The 27,554-nt window shown below is 45.6% G+C and overlaps 1 protein-coding gene across 2 annotated transcripts; it reads left to right on the forward strand.

Annotated features, from left to right (window-relative positions):
- Positions 1 to 8: 8 nt before the first annotated feature.
- On the forward strand, positions 9 to 26,437 carry LOC140388136 (electron transfer flavoprotein regulatory factor 1-like). 2 transcript variants are annotated; one of them, XM_072471841.1, is made up of 3 exons: positions 9 to 144; positions 3,696 to 3,779; positions 25,645 to 26,437. In XM_072471841.1, the coding sequence occupies exons 2-3, from the start codon at positions 3,735 to 3,737 to the stop codon at positions 25,858 to 25,860; spliced, it is 261 nt and encodes an 86-aa protein (XP_072327942.1). In that variant the 5' UTR covers positions 9 to 144; positions 3,696 to 3,734; the 3' UTR covers positions 25,861 to 26,437. The 2 variants fall into 2 exon arrangements, with proteins under 2 accessions (XP_072327942.1, XP_072327943.1); XM_072471842.1 differs by having other exon boundaries at positions 133 to 289.
- Positions 26,438 to 27,554: the final 1,117 nt, after the last annotated feature.

Here is a 27,554-nt window from a genome sequence, read left to right on the forward strand (position 1 = left end):
CTGGTCTCCCTGCCACCAGAAGCACAACCAACTACTGTCGCAAAGCGCCTCTGTTCGCGACAGGGGGCGGGTCCGATTGTATTGGTTTGCGGCACTTGTTTACATGGACCGAGCAGCTGGTGCTCGGTTTGCTCGCCCGCTGTGGTAGGTGGCCTTGTTGAGGCTCGCCCGCTGTCGGCCTGCCTTGTTGAGGAGCGTCAGACCCCAGCTCGGGAATGTGGAGATTAAGAGGGGGGAAGGGATGTACATGCAAGTTGGGCTGAGGCCTTTGGCGGTGTTGGGGGTCAAGGTGAGGGCAGTCATGGTTTCGGATGTGGGTCGTGGTGTTTGAGGAGGGTTTCGCTAAAGGAGTAGAGAGGTCTTGCTTCAATTGTATAGAAACTTGGGCAGACCGCACTTGGAGTACTGTGTGCCGTTTGGAGCTCTTACCCCAAGTCCAATATTATTGCCATCGAGGAAGTGTTCACCAGACTGAATCCCAGTAGGACAGAACTGTCTTATGAAGTGGGATTGGACAAACTGTGCCTGTACACTCTAGAGTTTTGAACAATGATTGATGATCGCATTGAAACCTACAAAATACTTAGGGATAGTCATGGTATCCATGCAGGCAAGACGTTTGAGGAGTCTAGAATCAGGGACACAATTTTCAAAATAAGGGGGAAGTAATTTAGGACTGAGATGAGAAGAATTCTTTTTACAGGGTTATGAATCTTTGGAATTTTTCTCCCCCAGTGGGCTGTGGAGGCTCAGTCATTAAATATGCTTAAAGTAAAGATTCGTGTTTAGAAATCAAGCAGTGACGTAAAGGGCTTACGGAAAAAGGCATTGAAGTGCATGATCAGCCATGATTGTATTGAATGGTGGAGTGGGCTAAATGGCCTCCTCCTATGTTTGTATGAAGGTATAATGGTGGAAAGGGTGGAGTGGATTTTGTGGAAAGCTGGACGGGGGGGGGGGGGGGGGGGGGGGGGAGGGGGGTTGTGGAACCAGGGTTGGCATTTAACATGGTGATTTTTCTGGAACAGGAGCCTGTGTTTCTAGAAGTGTGAGAGATGGGGTGCAGGGCACAGAAAAGTTTGACGTTTTGAAAGTTAAAAGTTTCAAACATATAAAAAATCAATAGCCTTGGTGGAGGGGAACAGCTAACCGGGAAGTTAGTGAGTTTATGGGTGAGTCTTTAAGGTAGGATGGTGCATAGTGAACAGAATTCTGCATGCATTGATGTTTGCAGCAGACTGTCGGAGCAGTCAAGCCAGGAGTAGACAACAATATGGTTGAACGTTTCAGTGGCGTGAGGGTCAGCGATGGTCAGTGGTAGTTTAGAGATGGAAGTTGGCGGTGCTGATGAGAAGCTCTGTGGGAGTTGAAGCTCTATGGGATTGGACACGGTTAGCCTGAACCATCAGTGAAGAAAGGGAACTAAGATTGAGTTGTGAACTTTCTGTTCGGACCTGAACCAAATAGCGTTGATTTTGTTTAGCTGGGTAGAGTCGTATTTAGTTCGTGACTTGGTGTCAAATGTTTTTTGCACAATGCTTGTGTCGAGGAGTGGTGGAAAGACAAAACTGAGAGTCTTCAGCAAATAAAGACTTGCCTTTATATACACTTTATGATCACCAACGGTGGCATAGCAATTAGCACTGCTGCCTCACAGCACCAGTGTTCAATTCTGGCCTTGAGTGACTGTGTGGAGTTTGCACGTTCTCCCCGTGTCTGAGTGAGTTTCCTCTGGATCGTCTGGTTTCTTCCCACAGTCCAAAGATGTAGAGGCTAGATGGATTGGCCATGCTAAAGCAAGGTGGCCAAGAAAGGGTGATGTACCGTGTGAACTATAGGAAGGGACATTGCAGCCTGGTGTACCAAAAGTTACAAGGAGATAGGGGAAGATCACCAGGGTCTGCTTAAATGGTTTGTTTTCTCACGACATTCACTTAAATCTTGGGCAAAAAGCTTCACAAAGAGCAAATGTGAAAAAAAGATTACTCTATGATCTAATTTTTGCTGTTTAGTCTGTCACTTTGTATATTATTCTGTTCACGCATTTCTTTCTAATGTTCCGTTTGTAGGTCAGCTTGTTGAATCCCAAATTTCTTTCTCTGTCAGTCTGGCCTCAATAAAAGTTGAGATGGATTTGCAAGTAAAAAGAAGTTATTTTATTCAGCTTGCAAGCTACCTAGTCCACAGTGATACAGATAACATGTTGCTTTCTGCAGCCCCGGGAACTAAGTGTAGGTCCCAGACAAAGAGATCAGTACTCATACATTCAAATGGCATCAAGTTTCACATACTCGACACCCATAGGTCATCCTATGTCCCTCCTGACTTGTTTGATCTATTCTGATTGGCTCACTTCCAATCCCTTTCTCCGGCCCCTGTCAATGCAGCATCACTCTAATAGACACACCTCTTCCTGCTTTTTCCATGCGGTCTAAAATCCTTTGTCTCTACTTGCCAGAATCAAAGTGGCTTATTTCTACATTACATTAACTAATATCTCTAAAGTAACTATTTTACATCACATTCGTCAAGCTGGGGGTCGAACAGGGTGTAAGCTGCACACCGGGGTGAATCCATTACAAATTGCTGAGGAAGGAGCATCATTTGAAGAGTACCTGAGGTTGAGTAGGTTGGTCCTGTACTAGAAGAATGAGAGGTGACCTTATTGAGATATATAGGATTCTCAGGAAGCTTGACAGGGTAGATGCTGAGAAGATGTTTCCTCTGGAACCAGAGGGCATAATCTCCGAGTAAGGGGTCGCCCATTTAAGATCGAGTTGAGGAATTTCCTCTCAAGGGTAGTGAATCTGCCGAATTCTTTACCGTAGGGAGCTGTAGAGGCTCAGTCTTTAAGAATGTTCAAGGCTGTGATCGACAGATTTCAATCAGTAAAGAAATCAAGGGTTATGGGGATAAAGCAGGAAAGTGGAGTTGATGATTATCACAGAGATCAGGAATGATCCATTGAATGATGGAGCTGACTCGATGGGCTTAATGGCCTACTTCTATTCCTATGGCTTACAGTTTTATGACGGAATGAAACAGGGTGACTTTGATTTTGCTATTGTTTAGCTGAAGAAAGTTCTAACTAATCCACAGCTGGTGTGCGTGACACGTTTTGGAAAAAATGAAGTGTCCTTCCATTTGAAGTTTGTTGTTTCTTTCACTCTAAATTTTGGTTTTGCACTGATGAAAAGAAAACTGAATAAAATAGGTTGGCTCAAAAATAAATGGTACAATCAAATTATTGTGAACGGGTGCTAGCGAAACAAGCAAGATCTTGCATTTATTTAATGGTACTTTTTACAGCCAATGAACCAGCTTTCAATTGGAGTCACCGTTATTTTGTTGGGAACCACAGCAGCCAATTTGCACACAGCAAGGTGCCAAAACCAGCAAGGAGATGAATGACCTTCTGTTAGCCAGGAGAACTTCCTGGTTGTCGAAATTGTCCCATGGAGTCTTTGCTATCCACTTGAGCAACAGACTGAGCTTAGCATCTTTCTAAAGAGAGCACCTTTGACAGTGTCACACTCCATCACCATTCGCACTGAAGTGACAGCCCACATTCTGTGCTCTAGTCCTGAAATGAGGCTCAAACCCACGATTTTCTGACTTTGAGGAGAGCATGCTACCACTGAGCCAGAGCTACCATTTAATGTACCTAAATCTGAGTCCTTTTCATTTTGTTACAGTAACAGTGAAAGACTGGATGGAAAAGCTGTCGTTTGAACATGGCAAATCATTTAAGAAGTGAAGTAATAAAACTGTATAAAAATGTAAGTTTCTGGTCATTAGCTGTAACATTGTTTGGCTATGAATTTACAGTAAATGATTCAGCAGGTAAACCCAATGCTCAGTATGGGACTAATTCATGTGAGAATTCAGGTCAAATGCATTCATGTATTAACCAGCATTAGCTAGAACTGGAACGGTACACTGCAAATAGCCAGAGCCGTAATCGGACACTGTAAGCAGCCTCGGCTCCCTTCAATCTCTATGATTCTATTCTATGATCAGGGTGGGGAGGGTACAGAATTGACTACACCTCTGAAGGTGGATAAGTCACTTGGACCGGATGGACTACACCCCAGGATCCTAAAAGAGATACCTGAGGAAATTGTGGAGGGATTAGTGATCTTTCAGGAATCACTGGAGGCAGTAAGGGTCTCAGAGGATTGGAAAGTGGCTAATGTAATACCATTGTTTAAGAAGGGAGGGAGGCAGAAGACTGGAAATTATAGGCTGGTTAGCTTGACTTCGGTCATTGGTAAGATTTTAGAGTCTGTTATTAAAGATGAGATCGCAAAGTACTTGGAAGTGCAAGGTAAAATAGGACTGAGTCAGCACGACTTTGTCAAAGGGAGGTCGTGTCTGACAAAACTGTTAGAGTTCTTCAACATAAGAACTAGGAACAGGAGTAGGCTATCTGGCCCCTCGAGCCTGCTCCGCCATTTAATGAGATCATGGCTGATCTTAGCTCCACTCTCCGGCCCGTACACCAGATCCCCGAATCCCTTGATTCTTTAGAAAGGTATCTATCTTTTTCTTAAAAACGTTTAAAGAAGGAGCCTCAACTGCTTCACTGGGCAAGGAATTCCAGAGATTCACAACCCTTTGGGTGAAGAAGTTCCTCCTACACTCCGTCCTAAATCTACTTCCCCTTATTTTAAGGCTATGCCCCCTAGTTCTGCTTTCCCCGACCAGTGGAAACAACCTGCCCGCATCTATCCTGTCTATTCCCTTCACAATTTTATAAATTTCAATAAGATCCCCCCGCATTCTTCTAAACTCCAATGAGTACAGTCCCAGTCTACTCAACCTCTCGTCATAATCTAATCCCCTCAACTCTGGGATCAACCTAGTGAATCTCCTCTGCACTCCCTCCAGTGCCAATATGTCCTTTCTCAGGTAAGGAGACCAAAACTGAACACACTACTCCAGATGCGGCCTCACCAACACCCTATACAATTGCAGCATAACCTCCCTAGTCTTGAACTCCATCCCTCTAGCAATGAAAGACAAAACTCGATTAGCCTTTTTTTTTAAAAATAATATTTTATTGAAAATTTTTGGTCAACCAACACAGTACATTGTGCATCCTTTACACAACATTGTAACAATACAGATAATAATGACCTTTTTTAATTTAAACAAAAACAACAACAAATAAATAAATATTAAATAACAAAAAATAAAAACTAGCCCTAATTGGCAACTGCCTTGTCTCAGGCCACACCCCCCCCCCCATCCCCCCCCCCCCCCAAAGTCCTGGGCCGCTGCTGCTGCCTTCTTTGTTCTCCCCCATCTATCTTTCCGCAAGATATTCGACGAACGGTTGCCACCGCCTAGTAAACCCTTGAGCCGACCCCCTTAGGACGAACTTAATCCGCTCTAACTTTATGAACCCCGCCATATCATTTATCCAGGTCTCCACCCCCGGGGGCTTGGCTTCTTTCCACATTAGCAATATTCTGCGCCGGGCTACTAGGGACGCAAAGGCCAAAACATCGGCCTCTTTCGCCTCCTGCACTCCCGGCTCTTGTGCAACCCCAAATATAGCCAACCCCCAGCTTGGTTCGACCCGGACTCCTACTACTTTCGAAAGCACCTTTGTCACCCCCATCCAAAACCCCTGTAGTGCCGGGCATGACCAAAACATATGGGTATGATTCGCTGGGCTTCTCGAGCACCTCGCACACCTATCCTCCACCCCAAAAAATTTACTGAGCCGTGTTCCAGTCATATGTGCCCTGTGTAATACCTTAAACTGAATCAGGCTTAGCCTGGCGCACGAGGACGACGAGTTTACCCTGTTTAGGGCATCTGCCCACATCCCCTCCTCAATCTCCTCCCCTAGCTCTTCTTCCCATTTCCCTTTTAGTTCGTCCATCATAGTCTCCCCTTCGTCTCTCATTTCCCTATATATATCCGACACCTTACCGTCCCCCACCCATTTCTTTGAGATGACTCTGTCCTGCACCTCTTGTGTCGGGAGCTGCGGGAATTCCCTCACCTGTTGCCTCGCAAAAGCCCTCAATTGCATGTACCTGAATGCATTCCCTTGGGGCAACCCATATTTCTCGGTCAGCGCTCCCAGACTCGCAAACTTCCCATCCACAAATAGATCTTTCAATTGCGTTATACCTGCTCTTTGCCACATTCCATATCCCCCATCCATTCCCCCCGGGGCAAACCTATGGTTGTTTCTTATCGGGGACCCCCCCAGTGCTCCGGTCTTTCCCCTATGTCGTCTCCACTGTCCCCAAATCTTCAGTGTAGCTACCACCACCGGACTCGTGGTATAGTTCCTTGGTGAGAACGGCAATGGGGCTGTCACCATAGCCTGCAGGCTGGTCCCCCTACAGGACGCCCTCTCTAATCTCTTCCACGCCGCTCCTTCCTCCTCTCCCATCCACTTACTCACCATTGAAATATTAGCGGCCCAATAATACTCACTTAGGCTCAGTAGTGCCAGCCCCCCCCTATCCCTACTACGCTGTAAGAATCCCTTCCTCACTCTCGGAGTCTTCCCGGCCCAAACAAAACCCATGATACTCTTTTCTATCCTTTTGAAAAAAGCCTTCGTGATCACCACCGGGAGACACTGAAACACAAAGAGGAATCTCGGGAGGACCACCGTCTTAACCGCCTGCACCCTCCCTGCCATTGACAATGCTACCATATCCCATCTCTTGAAATCTTCCTCCATCTGTTCCACCAACCGCGTCAAATTTAGCCTGTGCAATGTGCCCCAATTCTTAGCTATCTGGATCCCCAGGTAACGAAAGTCTCTTGTTACCTTCCTCAACGGTAGGTCTTCTATTTCTCTACTCTGCTCCCCTGGATGCACCACAAACAACTCACTCTTCCCCATGTTCAATTTATACCCTGAAAAATCCCCAAACTCCCCAAGTATCCGCATTATTTCTGGCATCCCCTCCGCTAGATCCGCCACATATAGTAGCAGATCATCCGCATATAAAGATACCCGGTGTTCTTCTCCTCCCCTAAGTATTCCCCTCCATCTCTTGGAACCTCTCAGCGCTATCGCCAGGGGCTCAATCGCCAGTGCAAACAGTAATGGGGACAGAGGACATCCCTGCCATGTCCCTCGATGGAGCTGAAAATATGCCGATCCCCGTCCATTCGTGACCACACTCGCCACTGGGGCCCTATACAACAGCTGCACCCATCTAACATACCCCTCTCCGAACCCAAATCTCCTCAACACCTCCCACAGATAATCCCACTCCACTCTATCAAATGCTTTCTCGGCATCCATCGCCACTACTATCTCCGTTTCACCCTCTGGTGGGGCCATCATCATTACCCCTAACAACCTCCGTATGTTCGTGTTCAGCTGTCTCCCCTTCACAAACCCAGTTTGGTCCTCATGAACCACCCCCGGGACACATTCCTCTATTCTCATTGCCATTACCTTGGCCAGGACCTTGGCATCTACATTGAGGAGGGAGATTGGTCTGTAGGACCCGCATTGTAGCGGATCCTTTTCCTTCTTTAAAAGAAGCGATATCGTTGCTTCTGACATAGTCGGGGGCAGTTGTCCCCTTTCCTTTGCCTCGTTAAAGGTCCTCGTCAGTAGCGGGGCGAGCAAGTCCAAATATTTTCTGTAAAATTCAACTGGGAATCCGTCCGGTCCCGGGGCCTTTCCCGTCTGCATGTTCCTAATTCCTTTGACCACTTCTTCTACCGTGATCTGTGCTCCCAATCCCATCCTTTCCTGCTCTTCCACCTTGGGAATTTCCAGCCGATCCAAAAACTCCATCATTCTCTCCTTCCCATCCGGGGGTTGAGCTTCATACAATTTTTTATAAAATGTCTTGAACACTTCATTCACTCTCTCCGCTCCCCGCTCCGTCTCTCCATCTTCGTCTCTCACCCCCCCCTATTTCCCTCGCTGCTCCCCTTTTCCTCAATTGGTGTGCCAGCAATCTGCTCGCCTTCTCTCCATATTCATACTGTACACCCTGCGCCTTCTTCCATTGTGCCTCTGCAGTGCCTGTGGTCAGCAAGTCAAATTCCACATGCAGCCTTTGCCTTTCCCTATACAGTCCCTCCTCCGGTGCTTCCGCATACTGTCTGTCCACCCTCAAAAGTTCTTGCAGCAACCGCTCCCGTTCCTTACTCTCCTGCTTCCCTTTATGTGTCCTTATTGATATCAGCTCCCCCCTAACCACCGCCTTCAACGCCTCCCAGACCACTCCCACCTGAACCTCCCCATTGTCATTGAGTTCCAAGTACTTTTCAATGCACCCCCTCACCCTTAGGCACACCCCCTCATCTGCCATTAGTCCCATGTCCATTCTCCAGGGTGGGCGCCCTCTTGTTTCCTCCCCTATCTCCAAGTCTACCCAGTGTGGGGCATGATCCGAAATGGCTATAGCCATATATTCCGTTCCCCTCACCCTCGGGATCAATGCCCTACCCAACACAAAAAAGTCTATGCGTGAATAGACTTTATGGACATAGGAGAAAAACGAGAACTCCTTACTCCTAGGTCTACTGAATCTCCACGGGTCCACCCCTCCCATCTGCTCCATAAAATCCTTAAGCACCTTGGCTGCTGCCGGCCTCCTACCAGTCCTGGACTTCGACCTATCCAGCCTTGGTTCCAACACCGTGTTGAAGTCTCCCCCCATTATCAGCTTTCCGGTCTCTAGGTCTGGGATGCGTCCTAGCATTCGCCTCATAAAATTGGCATCGTCCCAATTCGGGGCATACACGTTTACCAACACCACCATCTCTCCCTGTAATTTGCCACTCACCATCACGTATCTGCCCCCGTTATCCGCCACTATAGTCTTTGCCTCGAACATTACCCGCTTCCCCACTAATATAGCCACCCCCCTGTTTTTCGCATCCAGCCCCGAATGGAACACCTGCCCTACCCATCCTTTGCGCAACCTAACCTGATCTATCAGTTTCAGGTGCGTTTCCTGTAACATGACCACATCTGCTTTAAGTTTCTTAAGGTGTGCGAGTACTCGTGCCCTCTTTATCGGCCCGTTAAGCCCCCTCACGTTCCACGTGATCAGCCGAGTTGGGGGGCTTCCCACCCCCCCCCCTTGCCGGTTAGCCATCATCTTTTACCAGCTTCTCGCCCAGTTCCCACGCAGCTGTATTTCTCCCAGACGGTGCCCCCCCGCCCATCCTTTCCCGTACCCACTCCCCCCTTTCCCCAGCAGCAGCAACCCAGTAATTCCCCCCTCCCCTCCCCCCCCCCCCCCCCCCCCGCTAGACCCCCCGCTAGCGTAATTACTCCCCCCATGTTGCTCCCAGAAGTCAGCAAACTCTGGCTGACCTCGGCTTCCCCCCGTGCTCACGGCTCGCCCCGTGCGGCGCCCCCTCCTTCCTGCTTCTCTATTCCCGCCATAATTATCATAGCGCGGGAACCAAGCCCGCGCCTCTCCCTCGGCCCCGCCTCCCATGGCCAACGCCCCATCTCCTCTCCCTCCCCACCTCCCCCCATCACCACCTGTGGGAGAAAGAAAAGTTACCATACCGCAGGATTAATCATACAATCCCTCTTCGCCCCCCCCCCCCCCCCCCACTCGTCCCACCACTTTGTCCAAACGTTCATTTTCGTAGTCCAATCATTCCAATTTTTCTTCTACAATAAAAGTCCACGCTTCATCCGCCGTCTCAAAGTAGTGGTGCCTCCCTTGATATGTGACCCACAGTCTTGCCGGTTGCAGCATTCCAAACTTTATCTTTTTTTTGTGAAGTACCGCTTTGGCCCGATTAAAGCTCGCCCTCCTTCTCGCCACCTCCGCACTCCAATCTTGATAGACGCGGATCACCGCGTTCTCCCATTTACTACACCGAGTTTTCTTCGCCCATCTAAGGACCATTTCTCTATCCTTAAAACGGAGAAATCTCACCACTATGGCTCTGGGAGCTTCTCCTGCTCTCGATCCTCGCACCATAACTCGGTATGCTCCCTCCACCTCCAACGGACCCGTCGGGGCCTCCACTCCCATTAACGAGTGCAGCATCGTGCTCACATATGCCCCGACGTCCGCCCCCTCCACACCTTCAGGAAGGCCAAGAATCCTCAAGTTGTTCCTCCTTGCGTTGTTTTCCAGTGCCTCCAACCTCTCCACAGATCGTTTCTGGTGTGCCTCCTGTATCTCCGACTTCACCACCAGGCCCTGTATATCGTTTTCATTCTCTGCTGCTTTCGCCTTCACGACCCGAAGCTCCTGCTCCTGGGTCTTTTGTTCCTCTTTCAGCCCTTCAATCGCCTGTAATATCGGGGCCAACAACTCTTTCTTCATTTCCTTTTTTATCTCCTCCACGCAGCGTTTCAAAAACTCTTGTTGTTCAGGGCCCCATATGAAACTGCCACCTTCCGACGCCATCTTGGTTTCTGCTTGCCTTCCTTGCCGTTGTTCCAAAGGATCCGCTGCAATCCGGCCACTTTCCTCTCCTTTTTCCATCCGTGTCCAGGGGGAACACCCTTCTGGTTTACCGCACGGTGTTTTCAGCCGTTAAAATTGCCGTTGGGGCTCCTATCAAGAGCCCAAAAGTCCGTTCCACCGGGAGCTGCCGAAACGTGCGACTTAGCTGGTCATCGCCGCACCCGGAAGTCCCTCGATTAGCCTTCTTAATCACCTGTTGCACCTGCACACCAACTTTTTGCGACTCGTGCACCAGCACACCCAGGTCCCTCGGCACAGCAGCATGTTTTAACATCTTACCGTTTAAATAATAATCCATTCTGCTGTTATTCCTCCCAAAATGGATAGCCTCACACTTGGCAACATTGAATTCCATCTGCCAGACCCTAGCCCATTCACCTAACCTATCCAAATCCTTCTGCAGACTTCCGGTATCCTCTGCACTTTTTGCTTTACCACTCATCTTAGTGTCGTCTGCAAACTTTGACACATTGCACTTGGTCCCCTACTCCAAATCGTCTATGTAAATTGTGAACAACTGTGGGCCCAACACTGATCCTTGAGGGACCCCACTAGTTACAGGTTGCCAACCAGAGAAACACCCATTTATCCCCACTATCTGCTTTCTGTTAGTTAACCAATCCTCTACCCATGCTACCACTTTACCCTCAATGCCATGCATCTTTAGTTTATGCAGCAACCTTTTGTGTGGCACCTTGTCAAAAGCTTTCTGGAAATCCAGATATACCACATCCATTGGCTCCCCGTTATCTACTGCACTGGTAACATCCTCAAAAAATTCTACCAAATTAGTCAGACACGACCTACCCTTTGTGAACCCATGCTGCGTCTGCCCAATAGAACAATTTCCCTCCAGGTGCCCCGCTATTTCCTCCTTAATGATAGATTCCAGCATTTTCCCTACAACCGAAGTTAAGCTTACCGGCCTATAATTACCTGTTTTCTGCCGACCTTTTTTAAAACAGTGGTGTCACGTTTGCTACTTTCCAATTCTCTGGGACCACCCCAGAGTCTAGTGAATTTTGATAAATTATCACTAGTGCGTTTACAATTTCCCTAGCCATCTCTTTTAACACTCTGGGATGCATCCCATCAGGGCCAGGAGACTTGTCTACCTTTAGCCCCATTAGCTTGCCCAATACTGTCTCCTTAGTGATTACAATCATCTCAAGGTCCTCACCTATCATATCCTTATTTCCATCAGTCACTGGCATGTTATTTGTGTCCTCCACTGTGAAGACTGACCCAAAAAAACCTGTTCAGCTCCTCAGCCATTTCCCCGTCTCCTATTATTAAATCTCCCTTCTCATCTTCCAAAGGACCAATATTTACCTTAGCCACTCTTTTTTGTCTTGTATATTTGTAGAAGCTTTTACTATCTGTTTTTATGTTCTGAGCCAGTTTACTTTCATAGTCTACCTTGCTCTTCTTTATAGCTTTTTTAGTAGCTTTCTGGTGTCCCCTAAAGACTTCCCAGTCCTCCAGTCTCGCACTAATTTTTGCCACTTTGTATGTTTTTTCCTTCGATTTGATACTCTCCCTCACCTCCTTAGATATCCACGGTCGTTACCAAGGAGGTAACAAGGAAGTTATACAAAGGCGAACCAGTGGACGTGATTTATTTAGATTTCCAGAAGGCCTTTGACAAGGTGCCACATAGAAGATTGTTCAATAAGTTAAAAGCCAGTGGTGTTAAGGATAAGATCCTGGCATGGATAGAGGATTGGATGTGTTAATCCTGCTTGGGGAATCCACCCAATGACCCGCCTCTATCTCTCCTCCTAGATCAGCTTCCCACTTGCCCTTGAGCTCCTCCACCGGAGTTTCCTCCCGATTCCAAAAGTTCCCAGTAAATATCTGATACCTTCCCCTCTCCCACCCAGGCACTGGAGACTACTCTCCTGTATCCCCTGTGGCGGCAGCAGTGGGTAAGCCGGAACCTGCCTTCTCAGGAAGTCTGGCACCTGCAGATACCTAAACCAATTCCCTGCTGGCAATTCAAATTTATCCTCCAAGGCTTTCAAGCTGGGGAAGCTCCTGTCTATAAATAGATCCCCCATCCTTCTAATTCCTGCCCTTTACCACCTCTGGAACCCACCATCCAGCCTACCCGGTACAAACCGCTGATTATTATAAATCAGGGTCCAAACCGATGCTCCCTCCACTCTCTTATATCTCCTCCTCTGCCCCTAGATTCCCAGAGCCGCCACCACCACTGGACTTGTGGAGTATCGGGCCGGCGAGAACGGGAGAGGTACCATTATCAGTGCTCCCAAATTTGTGTCTTTACATGCCAACTCCATCCGCTTCTACACCGACCCCTCCCACACTATCCACTTTCTAATCATGGCTATATTAGCCCCCCCAGTAGTAATTGCAAAAGTTCGGCAGCGCCAACCCACCCTCCCCCCGACTGCGCTCCAGCAACACTTTCTTCACTCGCGGGGTTTTACCCACCCACACAAAGCCCAAAATAACCTTATTCACCCGCTTGAAAAAGGCCTTAGGGATGAAGGTGGGGAGGCACTGAAAGACAAACAGAAATCTGGGGAGGACCGTCATTTTCACAGTCTGTACCCTCCCCTCCAGTGATAGCGGGAGCATGTCCCATCTCTTAAAGTCCTTTTTCATTTGTTCTATGAGCCGAGATAGGTTCAACTTGTGCAGTGCCTCCCATTCCCGGGCCACCTGGATTCCCAGATATCGAAAGCTCCTTCCTACCATTCTACACGGCAGCTCTCCCAGTCTCTTCTCCTGCCCTCTTGCTTGGATCGCGAACATCTCACTTTTCTCCATGTTCAATTTATACCCTGAAAAATTACCAAATTCCCCGAGGATCCGCATAACTTCCCCCATCCCCTCCAACGGGTCTGAATTATACAAGAGCAGGCCATCTGCGTAAAGCGAGACCCGGTGCACCACCCCACCACCCCCGAACCAGCCCTTTCCAGTTCCTAGAGATTCTTAATGCCATGGCCAATGGCACTATGGCCAGAGCAAACAGTAGCGGGGAGAGGGGGCACCCTTGCCTCGTCGCTCGGTGTAGTTTAAAATACCCCGACCACAGCCGGTTCATATGCACACTCACCACTGGTGCCTAATAGAGCAACTGCACCCAGTCAATTCAGGCATCACCTTCCCAGCACCTCCCACAGGTAATCCCATTCCACCCGATCAAAAGCCTTCTCCGCATCCATCGATACCATCACCCCTCCTTTTGAGGGCACGTCCCGTTTCAGGATCAATGAAATCCAGGCCTGCCACATTGTTGGGAGGATGACGCCCTTCTCTCTTGCTTCGTTAAATGTCCTCACCAGCGGTGGGCTCAATATCTCTGAAAACTTCTTATAGAATTCCACCGGGTAGCCATCCGGCCCCGGGGCCTTGCCCGACTGCATGCCCTCCAGCCCCTCAATTATTTTCTCAATTTCAATTGGGGCTCCCAGCCCTTCCACCAGATCCTCATCCACCCTCGGGAACCTCATCCTTCTCGGTTGTTATGTAGTCATTATTACAGGACACTAGGGATAATTATGTAAGTGTTTTTAGACCTGACTGTTTTCCCCAACCCTTTTCTACGATAGGGAAAAACTATTCCCATTGGCAGAGGGATCAAGAACTCGAAGACATTTGTGAGAAACACTGCTCACCTGTTAATAATTTACACTTAGTCAAATTCTGAAGAAGTATTTATTTCAATCGATCTTGCAAGAGCGGGTGCCTCCAGTAAGCAATAGCAGACACACAGAATTCACACAGCATCACTTTGTTATATACAATCCATGAAAGTACAATCCGTGGGAAACACATCCCACACACTATAGACAGGGCAGTTCCCTTATTAGTGATCCCTTATTTGGTCTCCCCCTTGCATAGTGATTTCTATCCGCTCCTGGTACATCCTTGGACCGGCAGTTAAAGATAAGAATGAGGCCCCCTGCTTGCACCTGCTATCTCCCCCTTGCTTAGCAAGTTCTGTTATTGTACATCCTGCTCTTCCCCGAAGGTCATCCTGGTACATCGTTATAATAATTCGCTCACTAGAGCTTACTCAGAACTTGACATGTTAATTTTCCCATCATGCTTCATTGTTGACATCTTAATTGTGAACCAGAGTATATACATGTAAAAACAACACAAAAACAACACAGAATGTTCATTTCTCACAAATCCCCATTTTTTTCTTTTTACTGTTGTTGCTTTTTACACTTCGTAGCCTCTTCTAACCTACCCCAAAATTGTCCAACATCCTCTCAACTTCCCTTTCTATGGGGCTGTCCTCTCCTTCAGTCTCCGCACTTTCTAGTAGGTAAATTGTATCCTGACCCAGGGGCATCTGCTTGGTCAAGGCTGTTTCGATGAGCCTCTGCACCAAGCCTCTTACGCACGGGATGATGCAACAGCCTATTGCCGCCAATGCTCCTATCACCACGATGATGGAGGTGAGGATGGATACAATTAACCCTTTCCATTTCCCAAACATTGATTCAAGCCACCCAGTCATGGATGTGTCTGCCCCTGAATTGTGTGCCATTTCCACAGCCAGAGTGGTTAACCCTTGTAGCGCACGGGTAATCGATCCGTCGGGTGCCGTGTTGTTGGGGATAAACGTGCAACACTGTCCTTTGAGCATAACGCATACACCACCTTTCTCTGCAAAATCATATCCAGAGCCAATCTATTCTCCCAGGCCATTCTACTGGTTGCGTCCAGTTGTTCTGCTATGCCCTTCACGGCGTCCCTGGTATAATTGATGAACCTCTGTTGATTATAGTATATATAGTTTATCCAATCCACATTCTTATTTATCGTAACCCACCAGAAGAGGGACTCGATCCCAGCTGCAATCTGATTTTGGGCTTTGAACTCATCTGGTACTCCTCTGGGAATGCCAACGGGGTCCAGATAAATACTGTCATCAAATGAGGTGGGTATGCCCCGTTTAGATCGTTCCCCTTTTACACTCCCACTTTCCTCTTGTCTTTCATAGGCTATACTGAACGGAATGGTGAGCTGAACTAATGCGATTGTCCCTTTCCATTGGGGGGGGTAGAGTGGGTCTTAGAATCTTTCATCCGCAATACCACCATATATCCGCACGTGGTATTTTTAGTGATGAGTAATTGCCCTGGGTGGTCACGTTCTTAGTCTCAATACAAGTCTTGAGTTCTCCCATATCTTTACTTAGCCCCGTATCAGAACGACTTATACATGATTTGTGATGTGTCACGGTAACCAAGAAGGAGGGAGGGTTTGCTGATAGTTTCTTATTAACAGGAGGAAACATCAGAGATAGGGCAGTGCAGGTCTTGTTGCCCCAGGCTGTCTCATCTTGGTACAAGGCCATCATACATTCCATGCTCCCTCTATTTTCTGTCCACCCCAGTGGAAAGGGCTCCATATGGGCCTGCGGTCTACCTGATGCGCAAGCATAACAATTGTCTTTCTTCAGCGTCTGGGCCGAACACCTCACCCACTCAATCCACGCATTCTGTTCGTCATAGCCGGTCTCTATCTCAAAGGTTTGCTCTAAATCTTTTACTTCAATTATTTTGACTCCCTGTCCTTTCTCCGCCTTGTCGTCCCTAGTTCCATTAGTGGGAGTTGCTCCCTGGTCTAATGAGATACGGAAGCAGCATTCAGTCTCGCCATTTCTCATGTTTACCCCGAATATCTCATGTTTAAGTGAACAAACCCTATTGCCTGTCTCAATCCAGGCCGTGTGTTTTACGGTGATGTATACGGGGTGACAAGTTCCAGCCTTGCACGTTGAGGGGGAATTTCCATTAATCTGGTGAATGGATACGACCGGTGATGCCCCTCTGGGCAATTGGCAGAACCTTTTCAGCCAGCCCTCCCTTTCCGTAATCTTTCCCCCTCGGTAATAATGAAGAGAATCTACCCTAAACTCCTTTCCATTCCCTGCTGACTCGCAGTCTATGAGGGTGCATAGATCAGTCCGTATTACCTGAGGGTACCGACATTCTGGGATTGTCAATGTAAACATATGACCGATTCCGAACTCCCACATCATTAATATTATTATACATTGCATAGTCCATTTTAGCTGTAGTTCCGTCATATTATTGAACAGTTCAGGATTTAGTGTCTTTTCAATCTTATCTTTAATGGTTCCTCAGTGGCCTTCACATGCCATTGTTCCTGTTCAGGTGGTGATTTAACGGGACCCTTCGTTCTGCTGTAATGAGTCCAACCTTTTTCCGCGGTTCGTATGGCAGTTTCTGTGGTTAACAAAACCAGGAACGGTCCGTCCCAAGTGGGTTGAAGCTTGGTTTCTTTCCACGATTTCACCAGTACCCAATCTCCTGGTTTAAATTTGTGGACTGCGAATTCAAGGGGAGGTGTCTGCGCTAGCGGTCCTTGTCTCCTGAGGAATGATAATCAGGAACAGTGCCATTATATATTTCTTTACATAGATATCTTTACATTCTGCAATGGGCAATTCCCCCATTGTTCCAAGGTATGGCAATCCGAACAACATTTCGTATGGGGACAACCCCAAATCTTTTCTTGGAGCCGTTCGGATTCTTAGAAGGGCTATCGGTAAGCATTTTGTCCAGGGGAGCCTAGTTTCTAGTATTATTTTTGACAAATGATTTTTAAGAGTTTGATTCATCCTTTCCACCCGTCCCGATGAGGGGGGGCGCCAAGGAGTGTGGCAGTCCCAATTTATCTCCAAACTTCTAGTAGTGCCTTCTTTAATAGAATCGACAAATTCATCTACAGAAAACCTATATGTTTAATAAGTTATTGTGTTTGATATTTTAAAATAAATGTTTAGAATTAGCCTGGAAATTAAAACTTCAAACGATGTGGAAGCTGGTCTTAAAAAAACCAAAACAACTTTGATTAAAAAGAACAGATCGTTCAAGGACACCTGATAACGGGAACTTGGCAGCAATCCAACTTTTACTCCCAGTCCTTTTGAGTGACAAATATATATATATATATATATATATTTTTTTTTTAAGTTTGGAGATGCGAATGGCATCATTCCAAGCTATACGCCTCTTTTTGTCTCTGCAAGAAAACCAACCCTTTCAACAAGCTTCTGTGTATAATCCAGAAGATGTCAAATTGCAGAATTTTGTACTTTCATTCCCATACTATTATTGAAATGTTACTGATCAAACAACTGTTTGACTGTATTATATTGTATAATTTATTAATACTGAATCAGTAGTATCAAATTTGATTAATTTATTAATTATAATAATTATTTTGAAATGCCTGGTTGTTGGGCCCCTGCGGTTGGCAGGATTGTATGCTATATTGGGAACTTGCCTGATAGTTCAGTATTTGCAGCCTTCTCTGTAACAAACGGTCTCTCTCTCTCTGTTTTGAAACAGTGACTTCAGGCATGTTGCAGCCTTCTCTTTTTCTCTCTCTCTCTCTCTCTCTCTCTCTGTTCTCTGTATCTCTCTCTCTGTCTCACTCTGTCTGTATCTCTCTCTCTCTCTGTCTCTCTCTCTGTATCTCTCTCTCTGCCTGTCTCTCTCTCTCTCTCTGTATCTCTCTCGTCTCTCTCTCTCTGTTCTCTGTATCTCTCTCTCTGTTCTCTGTATCTCTCTCTCTCTCTCTGTTCTCTGTATCCCTCTCTCTCTGTCTCTCTCTCTTTCTCTCCCTGTCTCTCTGTTCTCGCTCTGTATCTCTCTGTCTCTGTATCTCTCTCTCTGTCTCTCTCTGTCTCTTTCTCTCTCTGTCTCTGTATCTCTCTCTCTGTTCTCTGTATCTCTCTCTCTGTTCTCTGTATCTCTCTCTCTCTGTTCTCTGTATCTCTCTCTCTGTCTCTTTCTCTCTCTGTCTCTTTCTGTCTCTTTCTCTCTCTGTATCTCTCTGTCTCTCTCTCTGTATCTCTCTCTCTGTATCTCTCTCTCTGTTCTCTGTATCTCTCTCTCTGTCTCTTTCTCTCTCAGTCTCTCTCTGTCTCTTTCTCTGTTCTCTGTATCCTTCTCTCTCTCTGTCTCTTTCTCTCTGTCTCTTTCTCTCTCTTCTCTGTATCCCTCTCTCTGTCTCTTTCTCTCCGTCTCTCTGTTCTCTCTCTGTATCTCTCTGTCTCTCTCTCTCTCTGCCTGTCTCTCTCTCTCTGTATCTCTCTCAGTCTCTCTCTCTCTGTATCTCTCTCTCTCTCTGTCTCTCTCTCTGTTCTCTGTATCTCTCTGTCTCTCTCTCATTCTCTCTGTTCTCTCTCTCTCTGTCTCTGTATCTCTCTCTCTCTGCCTGTCTCTCTCTGTCTCTTTCTCTCTCTGTCTCTCTCTGTTCTCTCTCTCTGTCTCTGTATCTCTCTCTCTCTGCCTGTCTCTCTCTCTCTCTGTATCTCTCTGTCTCTCTTTCTCTCTCTGTCTCTTCCCCCTGTCGGGTGTTTATTCTCCCACAGTCGCATGCCTGCTCTTCTAATCATACCCCTTTCTTCCCCCGTAAATAGGATACTCATAATGGACATTAATTCGGTCCATGTGTATATATTAGGACCTAAGAACTGATTGAATTGTTCCGCCTCTCCTAAGGGGTCTTCCATTAACGTACATAGATATCTTTTTTTTTAATGCTCTGACTTCTCCTGAATTTAAAGGAGAATTTACAAATCCTACTTCTCCCTCTCCAATAGGGACTTCCCGAAGGAGGTTCATTTTTGTTATTTCTGGTTCCTTTCCCTGTCCTTTCGTGGATCTTAATATCATTTGACTCTCTCCTTCTTCAGGGACTTTCTCTGATTTGCCTTTATTCATTTGTTGGTCATTTGGTGAGTTCTTGTCGTTTGACTTATTCTTATAAGGGGGTGGCAAATTATCTAGGACGTCCCATTGTTTAAGAGGGGCTGTGCGAACGTCTTCGCCCTGTGGGATTAATGGATATATTCGGGTGGCGTTCCTGCTAGGAAGCCAACAACTCGCATAGCTTACTTCTTTATCGGAACAGGGTTTTTTTATCATTGACATATATATTCAAAATTTGGCACACCCAATCTTCGTCCGAACCGTATTTCGGCCAAAAGACTGAGGGTTTACGGATTGCTTCTTTTATCCATGTGAAGCAACAAAATTTTATCATTGTTTTCCTGTCCTTATTTTTTTGTACGTGGCTCTCAAAATCCCAATTCACTAACATCCGACCCACTGGACTTTCTGGTGGGATATTCTTAGGGATTCTCTTATCAACGCCGTCTCCTTGTTTCGAGTTTTTACTTCCCATTGTAATGTACTCAACTTTCACTTATTTCTAAGTAAAGTGTCTAGTTATGACCCTGTCACAACAATCACAATCCTGAAAGCACTTATATCATCAATCCGCCCATACACTTATACGGATGTCTAGATATAAACTCCAGAGTCCTTATATCATCAACCCGCCCTTGCGGATGTTTAGATACAAACCCAAGTCAACAAGGTAATACTTAAAAGTCGTTTTTCTTACCTAGCTCCGTGCACAGAGTTGCCTGACTTTCACTCACGGCGTGCCTGCCACTATAATCCGTTACTTCTTCAGAATGACTACCCTAGGAACGTGTTCAGTTGACCGTGGGTAACCACTCAAGATGAAGTACGAGACCGTTTAAATAATGGGACGCGTCTTCTCGGTTCCTCTTGAGTCGCCCCCCTTGATCAGTGAAAACTATCCTGGCCACGAGCCCCCAATTGTGAGAAATACTGCTCACCTGTTAATAATTTACACTTAGTCAAATTCTGAAGAAGTATTTATTATCGATCTTGCAAGAGCGGGTGCCTCCAGTAAGCAATAGCAGACACAAAGAATTCACACAGCATCACTTTGTTATATACAATCCATGAAGGTACAATCCGTGGGAAACAATCCGTGAGAAACACATCTCACACACACTATAGACAGGGCAGTTCCCTTATTAGTGATCCCTTATTTGGTCTCCCCCTTGCATAGTGATTTCTATCCGCTCCTGGTACATCCTTGGACCGGCAGTTAAAGATAAGAATGAGGCCCCCTGCTTGCACCTACTATCTCCCCCTTGCTTAGCAAGTTCTGTTATTGTACATCCCGTTCTTCCCCGAAGGTCATCCTGGTACATCGTTATAATAATTCGCTCACTATAGCTTACTCAGAACTTGACATGTTAATTTTCCCATCATCCTTCATTGTTGACATCTTAATTGTGAACCAGAGTATATACATGTAAAAACAACACAATGTTCATTTCTCACACATTGATTTACACTGAAAAGCAAAAGAACCAAAAGCAACATGAAAATGTTTCTAGCCACTGCATGGTTGATCTAGAATGTCCGTCTGAGTATGATGGAGGCAGATTCACACAGCAAGTGGTTAGATGTGGAATGTACAGTCTGAGAGTGTGGTGGCGACAGATTTAAACAGCCAGAGTGGTTAGGATCTGGAATGTACCGTCTTAGTGTGGTAGAGACAGATTCGCGCAGCGAGCAGTTAGGATCTAGAATGTACTGTAGGATCTGGAATGTACTGTCTGAGAGTGTTGTGGATGCAGATTCACCCAGCGAGTGGTTAGAATCCGGAATGTACGTGGTGGAGACAGATTCACAGTGAATGGTTAGGATATGGAATGTCCTGTCCAAGAGTTTGGTGGAGACCGATTCACACAGCGAGTGGGTAGGATCTGGAATGCGCTGCCTGTGAGTATGATGGAGGAAAATTCTAACATGGCTTTCAAGAGAATTGGATAATTATCTGAAAAAAGAATTGAGGTTATGGGGAAAAGCCAGAAAAGTGGTACAAGCTGAGTTGCTCTTGCAGTGAGCCAGCCTGAACACAAAAGCGAAATTACCTCCTGTGCTGTAACTATTCTGAATTAGGCTGCTGAGATCAGTTTGTAATAGTTACAATCTTAAAAAAATAAGTTATTGCTGTGCTACAATCCGTGCTCTATAGGAGCTCAGATCCCATTGGGTTGTTACAGTAATGGTCAGAAGACCTCGGTCAATAGTGATTTTAAGAATAAAACCTTTATTTTGTTACTAATGTTGATGATTTTATTGTGGCATTATAATTCTTTCAAGGCATTAATATGAACTGTGGGTTCACAAAGCCATAGTAATCGTCACCTTGTATTGCTTGTCTCCTTTTGTTTTAGGTCAATTGAGTTACCATTGCCTAAACATTATGGAAAGAATAGTGTCCTAGATCCACCTATCAATAGCCTTCCATCCACCATCACATCAGAAGTGGGGCTTTGCTTGCATATTCCATTCCATTTGTAATTCCGCAGATAATGAAGTAGTCTATTTCCTGTGAGACATGGCGAAAACCCTGGCCCCGACTGATTATAGGGAATATTTGCCAGAAATGGTAGTCTCCAACAAAAGAATGTCTAACCACTTTCCCTTGACATTAAGTGGCATTATCATTGGCATTATCCTGGGGTGTTGCCATTGACTAGAAACCTAACTGGATCTGCCACACACATGTTCTGACTATTAGAGCAGTCAAGAGACCAGATCTTCTGTGGTGTGTTTACCTTTCGACTCCCCAAAGCACAAGTCAATGGCGTATTTTCTGGCCGTGACTGCTCGGCAACCGGAAATTCCCGCCCAAAGTCAATGGATCTTTACATGGTCTGTGTCTTGCCTGTGGCGGGCAGGGCAGAAGAATCCAGCCCAATGTCTGCGTGATTGTTTTCCATTTGCCTGAATGGGTGCAGCTGTAACAAAACCCACTATCATCCAGGGCAAAACTGTCTATTTGAATATATGCCCACTGGCACACTGGGTACAGGGATGCACTGCAGCAATTCGTTATCATGTTCTGAAGAGTAGTTCAAATCAATATTCATTTTCTCACTTCACTGATGCTGCCAGACCTGCTACATTTTTCCAGTACTTTGTTTTTAACTTATTGCTTCTTTGATGGCATCCACAGCCTTCACCACTAAATGGCAAGGACAAAAGAGGTGATACATAGAAAATAGATGCAGGAGGAGGCCCTTTGAGCCTGCTCCGCCATTCATCATGATCATGGCTGATCAAATTCAATACCCTGATCCCCCCCCCCCCATATCCCTTTAGCCCCAACAGCCATATCTAATCCCTTCTTGAAGTTATACAACATTTTGATCTCAGCTATTTTTTTTGTGATAGTGAATTCCACAAATTCACCACTCTGGGTGAAGAAATTTGTCCTCATCTCAGTCCTAAAAGGTTTACCACTTATCCTCAAACTATGACCCCTAGTTCTGGACTCACCCACCATTGGAAACATTCTTTCTGAATCTATCCTGTCTAATCCTGTTAGAATTTTTATATGTTTCTATGAGATCCTCTCTCACTCTTCTAAACTCCAATGAATTTAATCCTAACCAATTTAGTCTCTCCTCATATGACAGTTCCACCATCTTCGGAATCAGTCTGGTAAACCTTCTTCCATAGCAAGAACATCCTTCCTCCAATAAGGACACCAAAACTGCGCACAATACTCCAGGTGTGGCCTCACTAATGCCCTGGACAATTGCAGTAAAACATCCCTATTCTCAAATCCTTGCTATGAAGGCCGATATACCATTTGCCTTTTCTACTGCCTGCCTTAACTGTGCGCTTTCAGCAACTGATGCACAAGAACATCAAGGTCTCAGCGTATCCACGTCTCAGTTTACACCCATTCAAATAATAATGTCTTGCTATTTTTGCTACCGAAGTGAATAGCCTCACATTTATCCACATTATACTCCATCTGCCATGTATATGTCCAGGCACTAGCCTGCCGAATCCTGCTGAAGAATCTCTGCATTCTCCTCACAGTTTACCCTCCCACCCAACTTTGTATCACCTGCAAATTTGGGGATACTCGTCCAAATCATTAATATATAATGTGAACAGTTGGGGTTCTACCACAGATCCCTGCGGTATCCCACTAGTCACTGTCTGCCAATCAGAAAAAGACCCATTTATTCCAACTTTTAGCTTCCTGTCTTCGAACCAGCTTTCTATCCATCCCAAGACACTACCCATAATCCCATGTGCTTTAACTTTACATATTAATGTGAGTCCTTGGCGAAGGCCTTCTGAAAGTCTAAAACCATATCCACTGGTTCTCCCTGGTCAACTCTACTAGTTATATCTTCAAAGAATTCCAGTAATTTATCAAGCATGATTTCTCTTTTCATAAATCCATGCTGACGGGCGGCACGGTGGCACAGTGGTTAGCGATGAGGCCCAGGTTCGATCCCGGCCCTGGGTCACTGTGTGGAATTTGCACAATCTCCCCGTCTCTGCATAGGTTTCACTCCCACAACCCAAAGATGCACAAGTTAAGTGGATTAGCCACAGGGCAGCACACTGGTGCAGTGGTCCTGGGTTCAATCCCGGCTCTGGGTCGCTGTCCATGTGGAGTGTGCACATTCTCCCCGTGTTTGTGAGGGTTTCGCCCCCCACAACTCCAAAGATGTGCAGGGTAGGTGGATTGGCCATGCTAAATTGCCCCTTAATTAGAAAAAAATAATTGGGTACTCTAAATTAAAATAAAATGCTGTGCTAGGAAATCCTTGATGGTGGACTCTAGCAACTTCCCTACCTCTGATATTAGGCTCACTGGTCTATCACTGCTTTCTCTCTACCACCCTTTTTGAATAGCAGGGTTATATTAGCTACCCTCCAATCTGTAAGAACCATTCCAGAGTCCAAAGAATTTTGGAAAATGACTGCCAATCGATCTATTTCTAGGGCTACTTCCTTAAGTTCTCTGGAATAAAAATTCAGGCCCTGGAGATTTATCCACCTTCAATCTCATTAATTTCCCCAAAACTATTTCTCTGCTTATACTAATTTCCTTCAGTTCCTCACTAAAACCCGTTTCTCAGAACTTCTAGTACATTATTCATGTCTTCCTTTGTGAGGACAGAAGCAAAGTACGAATTTAGTTCCTCAACCATTTCTCTGTCCCGTTATGAATTCCCCCATTTCTGGCTGTCGGGGGCCTGCAGTTGTAAATCAGTTTTTATGCAGGGGCTGGTTTAGCACTGGGCTAAATCGCTGGCTTTTAAAGCAGACCCAGGCAGGCCAGCAGCACGGTTCAATTCCCGTACCAGCCTCCCCGAACAGGTGCCTGGAATGTGGCGACTAGGGGCTTTTCACCGCAATTTCATTTGAAGCCGACTTGTGACAATAAGCGATTTACATTTCATTTATGTTCCCCGCTATCTTATTTTCACATTGTATTTTCCCTTTAATCAACCCCTTGGTCCATCTTTGCCAAATTTCAAACTGTTCCCAATCCTCAGGTCTATTTTTTGTTTTTTGCTAATTTGTGTGCCTCTTCTTTGAATCTAATATGGTCTCTAATTTCCCTTGTAATCCATGGTTCGGCCACGGTTCCCTTGCGCCAAATAAGAATAAACAAGTTTTGGAGTTCACCTAGTTGTTCGCCGTTATTTAAGTCCCATATACACTCCACCCCTTTGCCCCCCCACCCCACCTGCCCCAGGGGCAGGGGGGGTGGTGGAGTGTATATGGGATTTAAAGCCTTGCCCACAGATCTAACTGAATGCGAAGACGGCATGCAATGTGATCAATCTGAGAGGGGGGGTCACAAACATTCAATCTGAGAGGGGGGGTCACAAACATTCCAACAAAGCCAGACGAAAAAGTGCTCCGATTCAGTGAGGATGTCTGCACAATTGAGACCTGGTGTGTTGCAATGCATACTCATCGCCCCAACCAAAACAATGTGATCTCTTGGAAGAAATGAAAAACATCTAAGACCTCAGTGGAAGGAGAGATTGGGGAATTAATCTCAGATACCCCTTAGCAAACAAACTAGTCTAGGAGATCACTGACGCTGAATATTATGGAATGCTTTCCTTTATGTACAAGGAGGACTTCAGTGAATCATCATCCACTTCATAAGCAGTCAACCTGTTCCTGAAAGCTAATATTTTCTAGGAAAATAACTATCTTCTGACATTGAACTTAATGTAGCTTGCTACAACCTGAGATCGTGACCCTGCCCCTCACCAAATTACCTGGGACAACTGTAAACTGGAACAAAGTTTAGTCCCTTGATCACCTCATAAATGCAAGCAGATCACTCCCAAATCTTGGAAGAAAATTGGCTGGTTTTAGTGCTTCGAGTTTTTAAACTGCAGCAAGAAGCTGGAAAAAAAAGCTTACTGGTTAACTGGAGGGAAAGAGTATAATTTCTGTAAATGCATTTCCCTTGACTAAAGATGAATATTTTTGTCTTAAAGTTGCTGTATCTTGGCAAGGAATATCCAAAAGGAGAAGACTACTTCAAAGATCGTCTTAAAAAGGCTTTCATTAAAAATAAAGATGTTACAGATCCTGAGCAAATCAAAGCATTAATAGCTCGGGGACAGTTTGTGATAAAGGAACTGGAGGCATTGTATTATCTTAGGAAATACAGAGCTATGAAGCAACGTTATTACGATGACAAAAATGAATGAATGACCTTATGATGGGAACAACTTTTAACACCTCAACTTAAGACACACACAATGCATCTTTGCATACCAATGTAGCCCTAGGATCCAGTCTGCGTTTAAACTGTACTTCTCAATTATATAATGCTCTGATTTAAATATGCTAATTAACAATGGTACTGACAAGAGCTCAGTGATGCATTGCTTCAAATTTAAAACATCATCCTTGGAATACAAAAATTAATGCCTGCTCAGTGTTGAACCAGATCGTGCCACATCAATAAGCTGTATCCTGTAGTGTATGGACCCAACCTGCTGAATCATTAATTGTAGCTAATAGATCCAGCATATCTAATGTTGGTCATAGATGCAGATTATTGTTGCCCGATTGTGACAATCGTAATAATTCTATTGACCAATTTATCAATGTAAACCAGTTAAAAAGTGCCTGTCTGATTACTAATGCCCAAGATTACAAATAACTCTTAATACCAATAATAGCCAAGGGTGTAACATACATGCTGCTGCAGTTTTTAAGATTACTGGAATATGTATAGTACTGGTCAATAAAACACATGCAAAGGAGTTTGCAGACACAATACAGGATGGATGTTTTCTTCCTTAAGTAGACTAGTTATATAACCAACTTTCTACTACTACATATCATGGTTGCTGAATTGCAGATACTTTTAATTTGATTGAAAAACCTTCATAACTTTAACATTCCACTACTACCAATGTTAAAACCTTTAGATTGTTACATTTTTTCCTTCTACCCATGCACATATTTTTCACCCTGGCAGAAGATAAGCATTAAAAAGTATAAATTGTCCAGTGTTACTCCAGCCAGATAAGGTAAGCCAGCTGGTTTTCTGGTCGCCTTTTAAGGAAAGCCCATTCGTCAGCCTTGGCTCAGTGGTACTGCTCTCCCCTCTAATTCAGAAGGTTGTGGCTCATTCCAAATCTGTACACAAAACTGAACTGGTAATCCAGTTCTGCACTGAGGGAATATTGAACCATTGGAGGGGTCGTGAAAACAGAAGTTCTGTCTACCCTCTGGGTGGGGCGAAGAGATCTCGGAGGTCCCTCTGCTGTCTTGACCAAAATGGGCAGAAAAATCTGCTCATGTCATATAATAATCTTTATTGCCACAAATAGGCTTACAAACACGGCAATGAAGTTACTGTGAAAAGCCCCTAGTGCCCGTTTCGGGCAAATTCAGAATGTCCAAATTACCTAACGTCTTTCGGGGATTTGTGGGAAGAAACCGGAGCACCCGAGGAAACCCACGCAGACACGGAGAACGTGCAGACTCCACACAGACAACGACCCAGGCCAGGAATCGAACCTGGGACCCTGCCGCTGTGAAGCAACAGTGCTACCCACACTATCATTGGTGGGATTTTGTTGTGTGGAAGTTAGATGTCACATTCCCCAAGTGACTACACTTCAAAATCAATTCATTAGTGTACGAGTGAATTAGTGTTGTGAAAGGCTATATAAAGGCTATATTTTTGTGAAAGGTTCATTAGGTCAGTTTTGACCTAATGACACGGGTAGCGAAATAAAGAAATCTAACATGCTCAACCTTTTTTTAAAAATTCATTTACCAAATGTGGGCATCGCTGGTTAGGCCAGCATTTATTGTCCATCCCTAGTTACTCTTCAGAAGGTGGTGATGAGTTGCCTTCTTTAAGCTGTCCTTGTGTAGGTACACC

The sequence above is a fragment of the Scyliorhinus torazame genome, chromosome 13 (assembly GCF_047496885.1).
Source record: "Scyliorhinus torazame isolate Kashiwa2021f chromosome 13, sScyTor2.1, whole genome shotgun sequence".
Taxonomy (NCBI): Eukaryota; Metazoa; Chordata; class Chondrichthyes; order Carcharhiniformes; family Scyliorhinidae; genus Scyliorhinus; species Scyliorhinus torazame.

Excerpts from the sequence above, each read along its gene's own strand:
- LOC140388136 (XM_072471841.1), top strand. The coding sequence starts at position 3,735 with ATGGCAAATCATTTAAGAAGTGAAGTAATAAAACTGTATAAAAAT. Across the intron at positions 3,780-25,644 it reads TAATAAAACTGTATAAAAAT|TTGCTGTATCTTGGCAAGGA; the intron begins GTAAGTTTCTGG and ends TTTGTCTTAAAG.